This window comes from Micropterus dolomieu, linkage group LG12 (genome assembly GCF_021292245.1).
Source record: "Micropterus dolomieu isolate WLL.071019.BEF.003 ecotype Adirondacks linkage group LG12, ASM2129224v1, whole genome shotgun sequence".
Classification (NCBI taxonomy): domain Eukaryota; kingdom Metazoa; phylum Chordata; class Actinopteri; order Centrarchiformes; family Centrarchidae; genus Micropterus; species Micropterus dolomieu.
In genome coordinates this window covers 10,550,112-10,567,186 of record NC_060161.1, presented here as the reverse complement: position 1 = coordinate 10,567,186, position 17,075 = coordinate 10,550,112, and the positions used below count along the sequence as shown (strand labels likewise).

The 17,075-nt window shown below is 40.1% G+C and overlaps 1 protein-coding gene across 1 annotated transcript; it reads right to left on the bottom strand.

Moving 5' to 3' along the window:
* rela (v-rel avian reticuloendotheliosis viral oncogene homolog A) lies at positions 1-13,981 on the bottom strand. The gene is made up of 11 exons (XM_046064277.1): positions 13,828-13,981; positions 12,118-12,144; positions 11,273-11,418; positions 9,591-9,736; positions 7,558-7,649; positions 6,488-6,622; positions 5,465-5,569; positions 2,886-3,101; positions 2,661-2,741; positions 2,455-2,535; positions 1-1,976 (listed from the first exon to the last, which is right to left on the bottom strand). Exons 1-11 carry the CDS (start codon positions 13,832-13,834, stop codon positions 1,111-1,113), a joined length of 1,902 nt encoding a protein of 633 aa, XP_045920233.1. The 5' UTR covers positions 13,835-13,981; the 3' UTR covers positions 1-1,110.
* Between the last annotated feature and the right edge of the window lie 3,094 nt (positions 13,982-17,075).

Genomic DNA, 17,075 nt, shown 5'->3' with positions numbered 1-17,075 from the left:
TTAATATGTTATGGGTTTTATTGCCAAGTAAAGTGTTTTGAAACTTTAGACAGAATTATTCAATCATTACAGCAAAAAGAGTCATACAACATATTCTGCTTACAGCATACCAGTATAAAACAGCGTAATTTCATCTTGAAGCATATTTTACTACAGGATAATAGCAAGTTGACCTACAGATTTGAAACATGCTGCCGAACAGTTAAGCCATTATCCATGAAATAACTGTAGAAAAAATGATTGATAAGAAACCAGAGGATATATCACCAGACACAACAAGATCTAACACCTGATGCATGGACCTCTGGTGTAAGCTTCTCTGCTATAAGCATGTACTTATTAATGTTGCTCGTTTGATAATTATTTACATGCAGACCTTCATTTGGTACACATAACTACATTTTGTTGAGACTCAACAAAGGCACCTTTTTAAGAAACCTTTTCCTGCCCACCTACAGAAATTTGGACATTCTATTAATACATGGCGATATGTAATTAAAAATCACCTCTAAATTTGATTCAGTTTTTACTGAGAACACCTGCCACTTTGTTAAAAATAAAAAAGGCAGGCCAAATTTACACGTCACTTCAAGACAGTGATAGTTATGTCAACACTGACCGGACCTACCTACATTGTTTTAAAAATACAGTACGCAAACATGCTTAACATGTTCTATAGAAAATAACATTATAAAGATGCATCTGATCTTATTGTCTTTATAAAAGCAACATTTGTTGGTGGATAATATTTTAACATCAGTATGACAACGTGGGCTGAAAAAGTTAATGATCGTTGCTAAACGCACCATTAACAGGGGAGATGGAATCTGATTATGTTCAGTCGTATTTTATCATTTGTCAGACGTACAGTTTGTAAGGACTGGCGAAACCCACCAGTTGAATACCATAAAGACACTTTTCAGGTATTTCAATAGGCATGTCCACAGTAAGCAGTTTCGCTACATTCTGTCTCTTACTGCCCTTCATATCCACCTTGTTTCCTTTTTTGTCTTTAGTGACAACAAAGGAGTTTTAGTTCTGAAAACTAAAGGGGCAGATACAAGTGGTCTATGTAAATATGTCCGTGATAAAAAAAATCACATATACAAACTAAGTCGGGTGTCCTGAGACAAACCCAGCTTGACTTCCATTGTTAAAAATGGAAATAAGACGATCCTCGTCAGCAGACATCAACTCGTCAAACTCATCCAGCACAGCGGGCCGGTGGTGGTTGTTGTTGTTGGGTGCGATGTCAATCATGCCCTCATTCTGGAGCAAGTTGACGATGCTGTTGGGGTAATTCATCCAGGTGCTTCCCGGGTTGCTGGCAGGGTCCGAAGTGTTCTGGGATGCTGCATTGTTCTGGGCAGCAGTAGAGGAGCAGTGAGGGGCAGCTTGTTGGCATGAAACGTGAGACAACATTGAGGCGCCGTTTCCGCTCTCATTCATGAGGGGGGGGTTCAGAAGGTCCTCAAAGTCATCCATGTTTAGGTTGTCCAGCCCGCCTGGGGCCTGGGCTTCGGAAAAGCTAGGGAACTCAGGGATATCGTCGTCCGTAAGTGGTGGGTCCATCCGGAACTGAGAGCCCTGGATTGTGAAGGAGCTGCTGGTCTGTGAGGAGGCTGCGCTTGCCTGAGAAGCTGCCGGCTCCTGGGTCATGGCTGAGGAAATGTTGGGAAAGAATTCATGAAGGTCTGATATGTTGACAGTGGAGTAGTCCTGGTTGACGGTGGTGGAGGTGGTGGTAGAGGAGGAGGCTGGTGTCTGGTTCATTGTGAAGTTGGGCACTGGAGTAGCTTTAGGTTGGGAGCCCAGGTTTAAGCTCTCCATGATCCTCCATGTTTGGTTTGTAGTTGCAGCAGAGATGGAAGAGGAGGCCTCTACCTTGGGCTGGACTGAGAAGAGGTGGCCTTGCGGACTGTAAGAGTAGGAGGGCTGTGGTTTCGCTCCACTGCCACCAGGGGGCACCACAGCTGCTGGAGACACAACAAGCTATGTGAGCTCTGCTGCTGAAAATGTCATAGTACCAAATTCTTTGTGCAGAAAAGTAGCCACAAAAATCATCAGTTTAAGGTTGCTTTAAAAAAAGCTTTGTTGCTACACACATTCAATTGCTGCCTTTATATCTTTAAGACGGGATGTGGAGATTTACAGTACATCAAAATTATTGTAAGGACTTTATTAGGGACTTCAACTTTCACCACAGTAAAGTAGGTATTCAAACAGCAAAAAATAATTTACAACAATTGATTATCAAAATAGTTTCAGATTAATCAGTTAATTGACTTTTAGTTCTATTAAACAAATCATTATATTTACTATGAATCATCATCTAATATGGCACCGCAGATGGCCGCCTCTGGATTATGCTCCGTAGTGCTTTTTGTGTTGCAATGTACAATCCAGAGTACACATGGCAATAAAGCTGATTCTGAACAAATTAAACAGACTCACCACCAGCTTGTGCATTCATCGACAGAGGTTTGACGGTTTTCCTTGCTGGGCTTATGTGCCGTCTGTCTTGTGGGATGGACACTGAAATTCCAACAGACATGATTATATTACACTGCAACTACACCCCAAACAATTACCTTATTTATATACAGAGCATAAATAAATAAATTATATATATATATATATATAAAAAAAAATCAACATACCACTTGATAGCATGGGCCCCAGCTTCAAGCTCTGGAACATGTCCCCAGTACGCTTCCTCTTCTCACTCAGCCTGTATTCATCTACAGGGATCATTAAACAAATAAGTTGTAAGACTGGGTTTATAGAGTGGATCAACAAATTCATCTCTCAGGTATTTTGAGAAAAGCTCTGATTAGTAACTTGTGTGACATTATAGTGAAACATGGGGAAACACTGCCCCTTACCTGGGTCAGCAGGCAGGTACTGGAAGTCCATTGGCTCGCTGACCTCGCGGTCAGAGGGCCGGCGGAGCTGCATTTTCACTCTAATAGGCTCAGAGAGGTTAGTGTCACGGTACGGCGGTGTGCGGAACACAATGGCCACCTGCCTATGGACGTCCGCCTGGGAGAATGTGCCCTTTCCCTCCCAGGAGTCCTGGAAAAAACGCACCTCGATGTCCTCTGTCAAAGGAACAGAAAACAGGAAACGTAAGGTAAGACTACAGCTGACAATAAACTCACAACTTAAAAGAAGAATTAGCATCATGCAGAGGGATTTCTCTCCAGCTTCAATGGAAAAATCAGCTCTGGTCTTTGCTGTTAACAAAGTATGAAAGCACCACAGAGTGTTGCATTACTTCAGCTTGAAGCAACACAAAACTGACTGCAGGCCTTCTGATTCTCTTCAGCTGTTAAACTTCAAGTAAAAAGGGTAAAATGTTTAAAGTAAAGACTCCGCTAAAAAAGCTATATAACATTCTTATGGAGAGATCAAGACCAAGAGTTTAAATCAGGGCAGTGTCCCACAACTTCCATGTCCAAAATACAAAGTACATGGTTTATATCACATTTACCTGCCATGATCAAACTACTGCAAATAACTGGGGGACAATTTTTAAGTGTTATCTTTGACAATGACCATATATGTTCGTTTAACTATGCGTTAAGGTAGGAAGATAATTAAAAGAAAAGAAATAGATAAAAACTGAGTTCACAAGGTGCAGGGAGGCTGAAAGTTTAGAGTTACACTTTATTTCAGAAACGCAGCACCTACACAGGAAATTGTTCTGATGTGAATCTTGTGAAAGAAAATTTGCTATAGATTTTTCAAAGACAATTACAAAACTGTCTACATTCAGTTTATGGATGTTGTAGATACAGAAACACAGTGGCATGCAGATAATTGTCACTGTAGATATATGGCATGTTAGTAATTTGGTCCTAAATAGGAAAATGAGAAGTGGACATCCAATTAGAGGAAGAAAGCATTGGTTAATCATAAAAGTCACCTATATAGATAACGTGATTGCACTGCATTACATTGGAAACCACAGATACAGTGGCAGGCAACGAAACTTCACGTGCAACAATGGTGGTGGACAAAAATATCACTTCACTTTGGTTGCGTACATGGTGTGTTATCTGAGAGCAAAGGTTTCTGAAATTAATACTCAAAGCTGCTGTTTTTGTGGGCCGTTTTTCAGTTAATTTTGTCCTGAAATTCAAATGTCCATTGATTCCCTAGTACGGATTTTCATACAGCGAGTCAAACACTAAAAAAGCCACTTTCCATTACGGCAAAATGCAAAATTGGGGCGATTTAAAATGCAAGTTAGGAAGCAGATGGTGCACAGGCAGACATGCGCCTTGTGCCACAGAAATGGATGCACAAATGTGTATCCACACATGTTTGCAAGTTTGGCAGTTTGTGGATTTCTGCCATGTTAAAGGTTCAGTGTGTAATATTCAGGAGGATCTATTGACAGAAATACAATTTAAAACTGTGCACAGGGAAAGATGCTAACAAAACTTCCAGAGAGGACGCAAAATGCCGTCTCATTGGCTGATTGGGGGGCCTCTGCACTTTCAAACTGAAAAAAACCCTGTTTTGCCTTGCAATGATGATTTGCAAGGATGACTGCTGTCTACAAGCATTTATTTTCCACTGTCAAAATGACTAAAGGCGAACGCAGACCTCAGTGGAAACATTGCTCAGTGGTTTTGCCTGTAGACAAACTATTGTATTGTCAACATGGCTGTAAATTGCGTAGCCTTTATAATTTTGTCCAACAGAAATGAAGACGCTATGATGCATCATAGCCCGTTTAGTTATTCTATGGTCAGGGATTGATATTTTTAATGGTCCTTTCTGTTTCGGCAGACATACTGAGGAGATTTACTCAACTATGGTCCTTAAGCTGTCGGCAGGCTGTGTGGCCATGTGAGGGCATTTATTATATTCAGTTAACATTTTTGTAAATCATTACCTATGTTCTGTTAATATGTTAAAATAGGCAAGCCTACAAAGTTTTTTATTTCTCGAAATCAGGAAATCTTTCCACCTGAGAGGATAACTACTGTTAGCAGATGTTATCAGTAGGCATATTTTTACAAAATAAATGAAGGGAGGGGGTGAGATTTGTTCGGGTGAATACTTCTAAAATGTTCTCTTGCTAGTTCCTCCCACGATGCCTACCCTGGCTTTAAATCACTGCTTGTAAAATTATCACCTGTCTTCCTCGTATTTCCTTATTTTCACCTGCACCTTGTAATCACCGTAGCACACTGAGAGTCAGGGTTTTATTTCTATATTCAAAAAGAGCCAGTTTACTGTCAGTATAATAACACCCACTGTTATCTTGTGGGTGTGAAAAGTTCACACCTTTTCCGCTATAGATGTATTTCAAGCTTTACATCTGCTTAGTCAGATCTATTTATGGATTGCTAGTTTTGAGTTGTGCAGTGTGTTTATGTGTCCGCTCAGTACTTCCTCCTGAAAGAACACGTCAACTGACAAAAGCAAAAGCAGCACAGGCATGTTGTACCTTTCTGCACTTTGTCACACAGCAGAAAGATTTCATCCCCTCCTTTACAGCTTCCAGAGTTGCGGTTGACTCGGCAGATCTTCAGCTCAGCTGTGTTTGGGGCCCCTGTAAGATACAAAAAGCATTTCTAAACGCAGAGAAATTTGGGCTGTGACTGATCAGTCAATATTACACGCCTTAGACAGCCAAAATATTGAATTCTTTCCTCTGTATAAATCCTTTCTATCTGGTCTTTTCTGTTTGTACATTTTTATAAATTAACTGGAAAGTTGTTTCGTAAGACCTTTGGTTATGTAGCTACTGTATTTGATCAGATTTTAATTTCTCAATTTCTTTACAGTGTTTTATTCACAAATAGGGCCAAATGTGAAACTTTTATTTTAATTCTGATTTTAAAGAATGATTTATACCTTTAAATTGTGACTGTGTTTATAGTGAATAGGTTAGTCTCGCTTTAATTTAAATAAAGGATGTCACATTTCCGAAGTAAAACAAAACCAAATGGAAACATTTATTCAAATTGACAAATTGGAGTAACTGACAGATCCACGCATTTCATCCTCAACATGGATTTAATTCAATTAAATTTGAATTTATTTTTTTGTTGCTCTGTATATAAATAAGGTAATTTTTTGGGGGTAGCTGTAGTGTAATATAATCATGTCTGTTGGAATTTCAGTTTCCATCCCATGAGACAGACAGCGCATAAGCCCAGCAAGGAAAACAGTCAAACCTCTATCAATGACTACAGGGCTTGTTCCAGCGGGCCTCTGCATGACAACTTTAACCCAGCCCGCTTCTATGCAAGAAAACGACGGCAGGGAGAAACAGACTTGCTTGCTGTCTGAACGTATTGGCAATATGTGAGTTACAAATAGACAAACGACATTGAAGATCACACAATACTTACCATCAGCAGTTTTTACCCAAAAGTATCAATCAACATTCAAAAATGTGGATCAGCTGAACCCATATATACACGTTCTATGTACGTGTGTGTACATGTATGTGTTGTCTACTCACTGTTGTCATAGATGGGCTGCGATATCACAGGATCCAGTGGAAACAGATCGCCTGTAGGCAGAGTGATGGAGGCCTGGAAACAGAGCCGAACTGAATTCAGGTCAAACTCCTCTTCCCAAACCTTCGCCTCAGGAACTGTAGCCGAGACAGAGCAGGGAAAGGGTGGAGTGCACAGTCAGGAAACAGCAGTCTAGCAGAGCACTGCATCCTGTCATAAATAGGCTATCAGTATTTATCAGTCACGAGTGAGAGTAACAAATTACACTTCCTGTTATTATTGTAACTGTGTATATACTTTTGAGAATTGTTTTGCTCAAAATGGTTATCTGGTTATCAGTCAGATCTTTTAATTCAGTAAGTACTATTAGTGATTTGTCTCCACTTTGTGTTTAGTCTCAAGTTTCTGGCGCTTTCTGGTGCTTTTTATTTGTTAAACCATGGTGGCTATCACTGCTCATGCTAACTAACCAGTTAGCTAGTTTTTACCAGAGCAAAGGTACAAGCTAAACTTGCTACAGGTTGAAATGCAAATGTGTTGTAGGCTGGGTGAGAGGACAGAGAGACACAATTATAGAGCAAAGATATCACACAAAAAAATGTGTCAAAGACAGTAGCTAGCTTGACATTAGCCAAAAAGCATCTATCCATCTACGGTATTTTTAGTGTTTTGCAGAAGAACGTCCATTTTCAAGATAGTTTGTTAGCTTTGCAAGTTAATTTAAGCTAATGAAACATGTTATTGCCAAGTTATTAGCGTCAGTAGTCCTTTTTTTTTACAAAGAATGGTTATTTTTATTGTTGTTGTATATAATTTATTTACATTTTTAAAGTTTGATGTTAGTATATTTTTAATTAAATAATTTTTACTTTTATCAGAAAAGTTTGCAGCAGAAATATCCCTTCTAGTTCAGTAAAACTTCAGCAAAACAGCAGTCTTTACATTTGAGCGGGACATTTAGGGACTCCCTTCACACTGCACAACAACTTCTCACATAATGACAGATTTACCAGAGAAAGGGCAACAACAAAGAAAGTGCTTTGTGCACTCAGCTTCGATCATGACTACTTACCATTGAAGGGGTTATTATTGGTCTGCAGCCTACAAGTGATGGCCTCATTCACATCCTTCTTCTTGACACACTGTATGCCCAAGTTCTGAAAACTGAAATCAAATACAGTGTAAGACCAAAACCAAAAGACAGAAAGAACTTAAGTGTACACATACATACGTACATTATCATTTGCAACAATTGTATTGATATTTGTAATATTCTGATGTATTTCGGATTTATTTTTTGTGAAACAAAAATACTCTGACATGTCCCCATCACTTTTTGAAATATAGCTCGCAGTTAAATAACAAATTAAAATGCCTTTAGAAAGGTTTATTTGCGTTCTCATGAACATATTATTGCATATTGTGATGTCTCGCGAGCTAAGTGTCTCTTCACACCGCTAATCTGAGCCCTTATGTCCCCACCACTTTTCAACACAAAGTGATGCCCTTGTACTCCAACACATAACAGTGTCTTTGCACCACAACCACATCCTCAAATTGAGTACAGTTTAGGAAAGTGAAAAAAATACTAGACTTCATCTTTAAGTGCACTACTAATAGATGAAGATACTTTAGACATCCAGTATTGACTTGTTAACAATGCAATGCTTTTATACAAGATTACATTTTTGACAATAAGTACTGCCATAGCACACTGCTAATCACCTTTTTAAATACACCTAGAGTTAATTATTTGAACTCTGCTTATGATCAGTATTCTAAGCTTTTATCTTTGATCAATTGATGAGTTTAAAAGGTATTCAATCTGTGATATCTGCTCCTGAGACATTTCTTGCCCTGATCCTTACACTTTGAGTTATTTAATGACTCATGGCATGGCCTCATGCCTTCCAAAATCATATTAAGTAAGTACTGGGTGTGCTGTGGTTGTCCCCACTCTAACGGTAGTGAAACTGGCTGTCTGCCTTACCATTTATAAATCGCCCTGTGCCTGGTGCGTGCTTAACAGAAACCTTGCTGATTTTTCTTCTCTAAAATGATAACAGATCTTTCAAAAGACAGTTGTTTTTTTTGTTTTTTTGTTTTTTTTTTACATGTTTTGGGTAGGTTATCCTATCCTTGGAAAATTTCAGTCAGGCTTCTGAGCACATCAGAAGAGTGCTGAAACAATGCTTGCCAAATCAGTATCTTCTTTTAAATCGCTTATTAAATTGAATATTTATCTAACTAGCCTTCCAATAATTTGCACTTTTCTGCCTTTTCCATCGTATATTTTTATGTGGGCTAAGATTAAGAAATTGAATTATGAAAAAAATAACCCTCTATCATTCACTCCGCATTTGATTATATTAATTACAAAGTCTTCTAAAGATCTTTGTCATTTAGACTCCTGTCACCTCAGAACTGGAGATAAACTACCATATACTTCTTTTCCAACTTTTTTTTTGTTGGGTCAAGCAGCATCACATTTTGTAATGTAGAGCTTTTATCAATCCAAAACAAATCTTTCAATGTGAAAAAACAAAATGACCAATCTAAACCAGTACATTTGCTCCATTCACTGTATCTCAATACTGGCAGTGGAGCAGTACACACTGTTTGTTTGAATTTCATCACACTCTTGATAAAGTTAGATAAATGGACATAGTTCCCTGCCGCCAGATAGATTGGTTAAATGATGTAATATTAGCTTTTACCATTATGTAATTAAAGGTATCTTGTCAGTCACTGTCTCCAGACCCTACTTCTTTACTTTCTTTTGATTGTCATAAAGGATGCTAAACTAAACTGCAAGACAGCAAAGCAAGCAGAGAAAAACTCAATTTGTCATCAGGTTTATGCTGTCAATGTTTTACTCCTCTCCAAACAGAAGATAAAGCCGGCGACTTGTTTTACAAGGTAACTAAACACGTCATCTCCCATAAATGATGAAGTCCTTATCTAGGTCAATCTCTCAGTTTACCCTGAGACAATTGCACTGGTGTGAAGTCGTGACCCACACACCATTTCCTCAAGTTCCTCTTGTGGGTGTGAGACACACTGAGTTCTCAGTCCCATGTAAGCACGCGTCAGTCTCCAGTCTACCTGTGTATTCGTCTCTCCTGCAGGTCAGCCTCGTAGTAGCCATGTTTGCAGTCTTTCCCCACCAGTTCGTGGGGGTGAGGCTTGTGCGGTGAGTTCTTCGTCACCAATGAGATGCGAACACGCAGTGGGCCGCTGTAGTTGTGCACCTGTAGGACGAATAGGTCATGCTTTAATGATTCCAAAAGACAATTTTAAGGGCACTTGAGAAGAGTTTATGCTTGCTTACAGTCTAGTAGAGGGCTGATCTCGCTCACTATGGCACCCGACTATTCAAACGAACATCAAAGTTCTGCTATGTAACTGTATACTGTAGGTCTTATTGCTCATTGTCGCATACAACAGCTCATAATACTTTGATTTACAAATGTTCTGTTATTTTCATCATGTGTTGCTGGAGTGAGTGAGTCAGCAACTGATCAGCCGGTTTAGGCCCAAGCTGTTTTATCTGTGACAAACACGCAACACTGTTTTTAGAAAATAAATACATGAGAAAGACTGCTGCAAGGCTGAATATTTTTACCATGCTGTAGCACATATCCTGATCTATTTTGAGTATGTTTATGTAAAGTACATTGGTTTATGGCTTTTGCACAATCCTTTTGACCTAATTATTATTGGCTCAATCTTTTTTTGTTGTTCCCTGCAAGTTCTTTCACAATCTTATGACTAACGATGATCTATCGTTGCTGCCAATTTTTCAGACTTGACTTCTTTGAAGCCCTTATAGATGGGAGGAACAACTGCAGCACCCAATAACCCTTTCAATGTATGTATGATAAGTATAGTAATAACAGTGATAGACTGCAATCACAAGGCCGATACACAGAAAATGTCCCATCTGCAGGCAGCCTTGTCGGAGTGGCTACAGTGTAACGCTGTTAGCGCACCCCCTTGTGAGTTTTTAGAAGGTGGTTAAAAGTTAGTTGGGAGCCCTAAATGTCCTCAGTCAGCATTATCTTTTCTAAATGTTAACACGTTACTCCCATTCTAAATGACAGCAGATCTAATCTAACACCACTACTGGTTTGCGTTAAGTATATATTGTTATACTGTAGAGAATAATGCAGTTGAATAACGTCACTTATGACAAACTGTACCCCGCTCTCCCTTAAACACCAGTGAGTCTACAGCAGAACCCAATGTTTTTTTTAAATTTCATTAATTTATTAAATTTCCAATTTAAACAACATTTTACTGGCTAAGATAACCATATGTATTAGATTGTAATCTGCATGGAATTATAGGCAACTTTTCTTTGTTTTGATATATCCTCCATTGGCTGCCCTGCTCTCTAAATATCACCATCAGCAACTGAAAAACCCATATCTGTCAACCACTAGTACATAATCTTTATGTCATGTCAGTAATGTTTTAAGATAGACTTAACTGAACCTACCCTGTAACTAACCTCCTTGAGGGTCACCTTTTATAGTTATTGTGCAAAAAAAGCTCTCTAAGAAGTTTGTTTCCAGCCGGAGATGATTCAGCCCTGATCTGCACCCTAGTCAGAGCATATGTTTTACATTAACAGTAAATCTGGTAAAGTAGTATGGTAGTATAGAAGCAGTATGATAAAAGTAAGGATGTCATGAGCGCCAACACATTTTGTGGATCAGATGCCTATTATGTGACCAAAACTACATTAAATTGCTCACAGCTACAAAACATGCTCAACTGCTCACCTTGATGGCGGGGTGGGTCTTAGAGTTGTCGTTGCTCTTCTCTCCGGGGATGCTGCCGGCTGAGCGTCCCTCACACTTATACCTAAACCTCATCCCCCTCTGCTTTGGCTGCTCGATGATCTCTATGAAGGGGCTCGCTGTTTGGACTGATGGACAGGTAGAAGCGAGAGAAGAAGAAGAAGAAGACGACGACTTAAATGTAGCGTCACTGTTCTATGGCCAGCACCTCATATGCCTCACTAGCACCTGAGAAGACCTCTGTGATCTGGCCAAACGCTGACATTACACCTACAATTTCCCTAGACTTGACAATGGTTACAGCGATATCATGCACGTGTGAGTCATTTAAGTCTAATGTTAACACAATAACACGCACCTAGGCTACACTTTATGTCGTAAGCACACACACGCCTCACCATTACTGCACCTGACATAACAAATTAACGTAGTCACGTGTGGGAGCAGGTGTGGTGTTGAGTGAAGCTACAATGGTCAGGTGAGCTGCACTAACGAGAAGCTCAACACATCAGACCTGCGGCGTTCAGACCTGCGGCGATTTCATGTGCTTGTGTGCATGTGTGTGGGGATTACGGTAATAATCTTTACTCATTACCATTGACGGCAACGTTGCCCTGCACAATTGCTCTAAAAGTTGCTCTGTGTATCATCAGCTTTAGCCTCTCTATGTTGTCTATTCTGCCTTTCTTGAATCAGTGTGTCAACACAGTAACAGCTCTGTCATCAGTCAAAGTACTGAAATGCTTACTCACAAAAAGTCTGCAGTCAATATCAGCACTGATTTATACATAATACTGATAATTATTATGTTATAGTTAAATTCTTACCTGGGTTGATGCCCCATCCATACACACCTGTGGCGGTCAGAAAACAAGAGAAGACATTTCAACCACTTGTTAGTCAAAGTCTCAGAGCAATTAGTGGCTCACCATCTACAGAACATGACTGTAGTGGCAGCACAGATGACAAAAACCCAAAAGCTGCTTTCAGCACATACTTGTGGTTTAGTAAGAGTTTGTCATTTGAGGTGCGGTTAGGGTGGAAATCTACAAGACAGTGCAGCGTCCAACAAGGTTAAAGGACACTGAGATTCAAGGACTTCCCAGCTAAATATCTCCTCCCAAAACTTGGAAAGCAAACAAAAAACAAACCCGCAGAGTAAAGCAAATGTTGACAGGCAGAGTGTAATATTGGTGTCAAATTACCCGCCTTGAGGCAAGGAGCCTCTATTGTGTTTTAAGAGCAGGTAGCGCTCAAGTTTCAGGTGCTTGGTTAATGAACTGTTGAGAGTCATAGATAGAAGTGAGGTGCAGCCTATTGGCGTACCACAAGATCAGGTGGACAAAGCTCCACCCATCAGCTTGAAGGACTTGTTCAATTTGAAAGCATGGGCAGGATACTTCCCAGCCTCAGCCCAAGCTAGTTACATGTGGAAAATTAACCAAGCGTTTGTCCAGACACTGACATATGTTAAAAGTGGTAAACTAGCCCCACATTTAGCATTGATAGTTATATTATGTAAACATTATGTGAATTAATATGGCATGGCTCTTAGACAAAAATTCATTTGAAAGACACTCCTACCAAAGTATTGAGGCTGAGTTTGTGAAAGTGAAAGTGAATGTCTACCACATCGCTACGAATTGGACTTCTGAACGTAACTTACTAATATCAAAACACAGTGTAAGCATCACAGACCCTTGTTTGAGTCACTTTCCCTTTAACTGCTCAAAGAACGGGACACACGTTTCTGTCTTAACAAATTATATGGATTCATCTTCATTTCACTGTGTGTGTGTGTGTGTGTGTGTGTGTGTGTGTGTGTGTGTGTGTGTGTGTGTGTGTGTGTGTGTGTGTGTGTGTGTGTATATATTAATGTTATTTGACTTAGAGGAAAAGGGCAACGTGACAAAAAAAAACAAAAAGACACATGGGCAAATTTGACATCGTTTGTCGCCACAGCTTCTGTGAAAATACGGTGCGTGATTTCCATAATTTCCGACCACTAAAACTGAGGTGGGCGGTTCCGAGCAGCGTGGACAAATTACAATATAACCGATTTATAATTGAAACGAAAGCTAACGTTACTTGGTGTTTTACATGTAACGTTAAGCCGACTTTATGGGAGATTATTCACTATGACAGACGCTTTAAGGACGTGAAATCAGATATTCACATAAGAAAGACCAATAAAATGACGAAGTTTGGTGTTATTGATACTGAGGTGGACACAACAGGCCTCCCTTTTGGCAGCTCGACACTGTTTGGTTCTTCCGTGCCCGGCGAGTCCGCTACACGCCGAGGAATAAATACATATCAAATTAAATATACCTCGGATATCGCAGGGATAGGTAATAAAAGCACTAAATTATGTCAAACTTCCTCCTGTACGTTAGCTTACTATCCGAGAACAGCAGACTCCTCCTGTTAGCGCAGAGCCCAGTGGCAGCGGGGCTTTCCCCTGTGCGCAAAACAACTCCCTGGACAGTTTCACCTCCAGACTCTGAACATGGGGGAACACACCGAGCAAAGCTTACCGGCCATGGCTGTGTCCGAGTCCGATTCACGCCTCCCCGTCAACGCCGCCGTTTATCTGTAGTTTGTTTTTCAGCTAAAAGACGCTGTAAACACGACAGTTTAGATTCCTAAAACTTCTTCACGGAGCCTGTTCTGTCGCCTCCTTCGCTCCACCCACATCTGTGCTCACAGGAGTGCACACAAACTGTAAAGCTAGACGCAAGGGTAACACACGTTTCCGGTAAGAACAGTAAGTACAATACCTATTTGAGGAACATTATGATGCAACTTTTTGGGTAATACACTGTTTTCCTGATGACTATTTACTACAGTCTATGCTAGTTACTCAATTTATTGTTTTCATAAAAATCTCTTTCTTTAATTGCTTCGATTTGCCATTCCTACACTGTATGCATAGGCTACATGTAGGCCTGCAGGCTATTAAAAATGCAATTAATGAACGGCTGAATTTGAATTTTTGACTGAGCTGTAATTTCAGTTTTTACAAAAGAAATTACAGCTAAACCAAACACAAGCTATAATCCTGCCAGTAAATTCAACCAGTGCACTGAACTAGTTTCAAATACTTTACTAACTGTGGTGGAAATTGTATTCCTGGTGAGAGGTTGAGCAAATAAACATCTGTCCACAGGCCCCTGATCCAGTCCCACTCTCCACCCACTTGTCAGTTTACAAGCAGATAGAGAGTCCTGTAAATCACTCAGGCGCGAGATATAAGACATTTACTAATTTCTCACCGTGTAAGTTCAGGACCAGAGCGATGACCAGGGCTCAGTTGGCTTCTCACCCACAGGGAGGAATCCACTATCTAAGTAGGCCTCTGCACTTCACTCGAGTCCAGATCATGCGTATGTCCCATCTGGGGTGCCAAAATTGTCGTGGAAATTGTATTCCTGGTGAGAGGTTGAGCAAATAATTGAGTTACAACGAACCGTTGTATTTGAAGGTTTTTTTTAACAAAAGAGAATAAACAGAATCAGCTAGACCAGAGGCTCTGTCTCCTAAGACAGTCACTAACGTCTGGCCCAGAGCAAAGGGCTGCATGATCATTTACACAGTCTGAGCATCTATGTTTTGGGGAACAAAAGATCCTTAACTGGTCCCAGTCAAGGAAGGAGAAGAACAGCTAGTGAGGAAAACAATCAACAACCCCACATCCCTGACCTAAACCCCACACACGTGGACAGACTGGAATAAGAAGAACAATAATAAAGACGGAACAGGTTAAAGATTTAAAACAATATATAAGACATAATAAAAGGAGAAAAATAGCACTCTCACAAGTACTTGCATAAAAGATGATAAGTGTAGGAAGAAAACAATTTTCTGCCCTTACACCTGTAACAGTTATAATAAAGTATTTAAATAAATAATTATTTAATGTAAATGTGAAATGCTAAAAGGTTTTATTTTGAAGAGAATAGTTATTTGCTTCCGGTGTCGTCGACTTCTAGCCTGACGCAGCTGCACCCTCTGTCTTTCGGCTGCAGCGCAACTTGCCACCACCTACTCAAAACAGTGCGGAAATACCCAGATGACGCACTTGAAAGGAACAGAAAAATAAGTTGAGTGGGAGAGGCAATAACATAACTTCTGGCTTTAGTCATAAGCTGGAAGAGAGTTTGAGACTGGATCCACCTCTGGTTTTCACTAGAAGTTTATTCTCAGGGGTTTCTTTTGTAAACAGTTAAAGTAGAAGAACCAGCTGTGGCTGTTCTGTTGACTTTTCATGACCTATCTTACATTCACACACTGAGGCTTGACTCCTTGGCAAGTAGTGACAATACACATGTAGGGCTCCTACCTCTTTTAAGTAATCAGTATTTGTTCAACTAAAGGACGTGTAAGTCTGCTATTTTATACATTTCAAAATAATCATAAAAACCGTTTATCAAAGCTCCCAGAAATTTCAGATTGTAGCATATTCTGACTAGAAGAGGGCGCTGTAGGTGAACAAATCAGGATCTGCTCTCTTCAACAACACAGTGCATCTGTCCCCTGGTAATATTTAGCGACTGGATATCTCATCCACATTTTTCTTCATTTCAAGTTAACTTTTATGGACATAAAAGTATCTTATTAATCCCAAGAATATGTGCACATATTTCATAGAGACCAACAATCAAGGAAATCAAGATTGTCAGCTGAGTTTATGAAATATCTTTTTTTTATGTGGCCCTAGATTATTATGTTACAAAGGCCAGGAAACCTGTTGCAAAGTTCCTGGCTAAACCGATGCCTTCAGGTCCTGTCGGAAATCGCAATTACAAGTTGAAAAAAATCACAACAAAATGCTAATAGGATGGTGTGAATTGTCCTCTACACTTTGGTATTGAGTGTCAGTGTTGTCCACTTGTTTTCATGGGGGTCATGTGGGTTCTCCCTCTGTCTCAAGTAATGCAGGTAGGCTGAGTGCATGCTGGGACATGCCTCAGACATTTCACGGACATGGTGTTTTTCTTCTACGCTAAATGATTATGTATAGATTGTGGTCCTATTCAAATATAGTTACAGTTAAAGATGTGAATACTCTGTCTGCCACTGTAAATGACCTGTCTCCAATAAGTTCATAGAGTCTACTAAGTGATTTTGGATATTAATACACACACACACACACAGTCACTGGCCACTTTATTAGGTACACCTTTCTAGTACCAGGTTAGGCCCCCTTTTGACATCAGGATTGCCTTGGATGGATGGATGTTTCATGGCATACTTTCAATAAGGTGTTGGAAACATTCCTCAGAGACTTTGGTCCATATTGACATGACAGCATCACGCACTTGCTGCAGATTTGTTGGCTGCACATCCATGATGCAAATCTCCCGTTCCACCACATCCCAAAGGTGCTCTATCGGCCTGAGATCTGATGACTGTGGAGGCCATTGGAGTACAGGGAACTCACTGTCATGTTGAGGAAACCAGTTTGAGATGATTTGTGACATGGCGCATTATCCTGCTGGAAGTAGCCATCAGAAGATAGATGTGGTCATAAAGGGATGGACAGGGTCAGCAACAATACTCAGGTAGGCTGTTGCATTTAAACAATGCTCAGTTGGAACTTAGAGGCCCAAATTGTGCCAAGAAAATATCTCCCACACCATCAGCCTGAAGCGTTGTTGCAAGTCAGGATGGATCCATGCTTTCATGTTGTTTACACCAGATTCTGACCCTACCATCTGAATGTTGCAGCTGAAATGGAGACTCATCAGACCAGGCAACATTTTTCCAGTCTTCTATTGTCTGA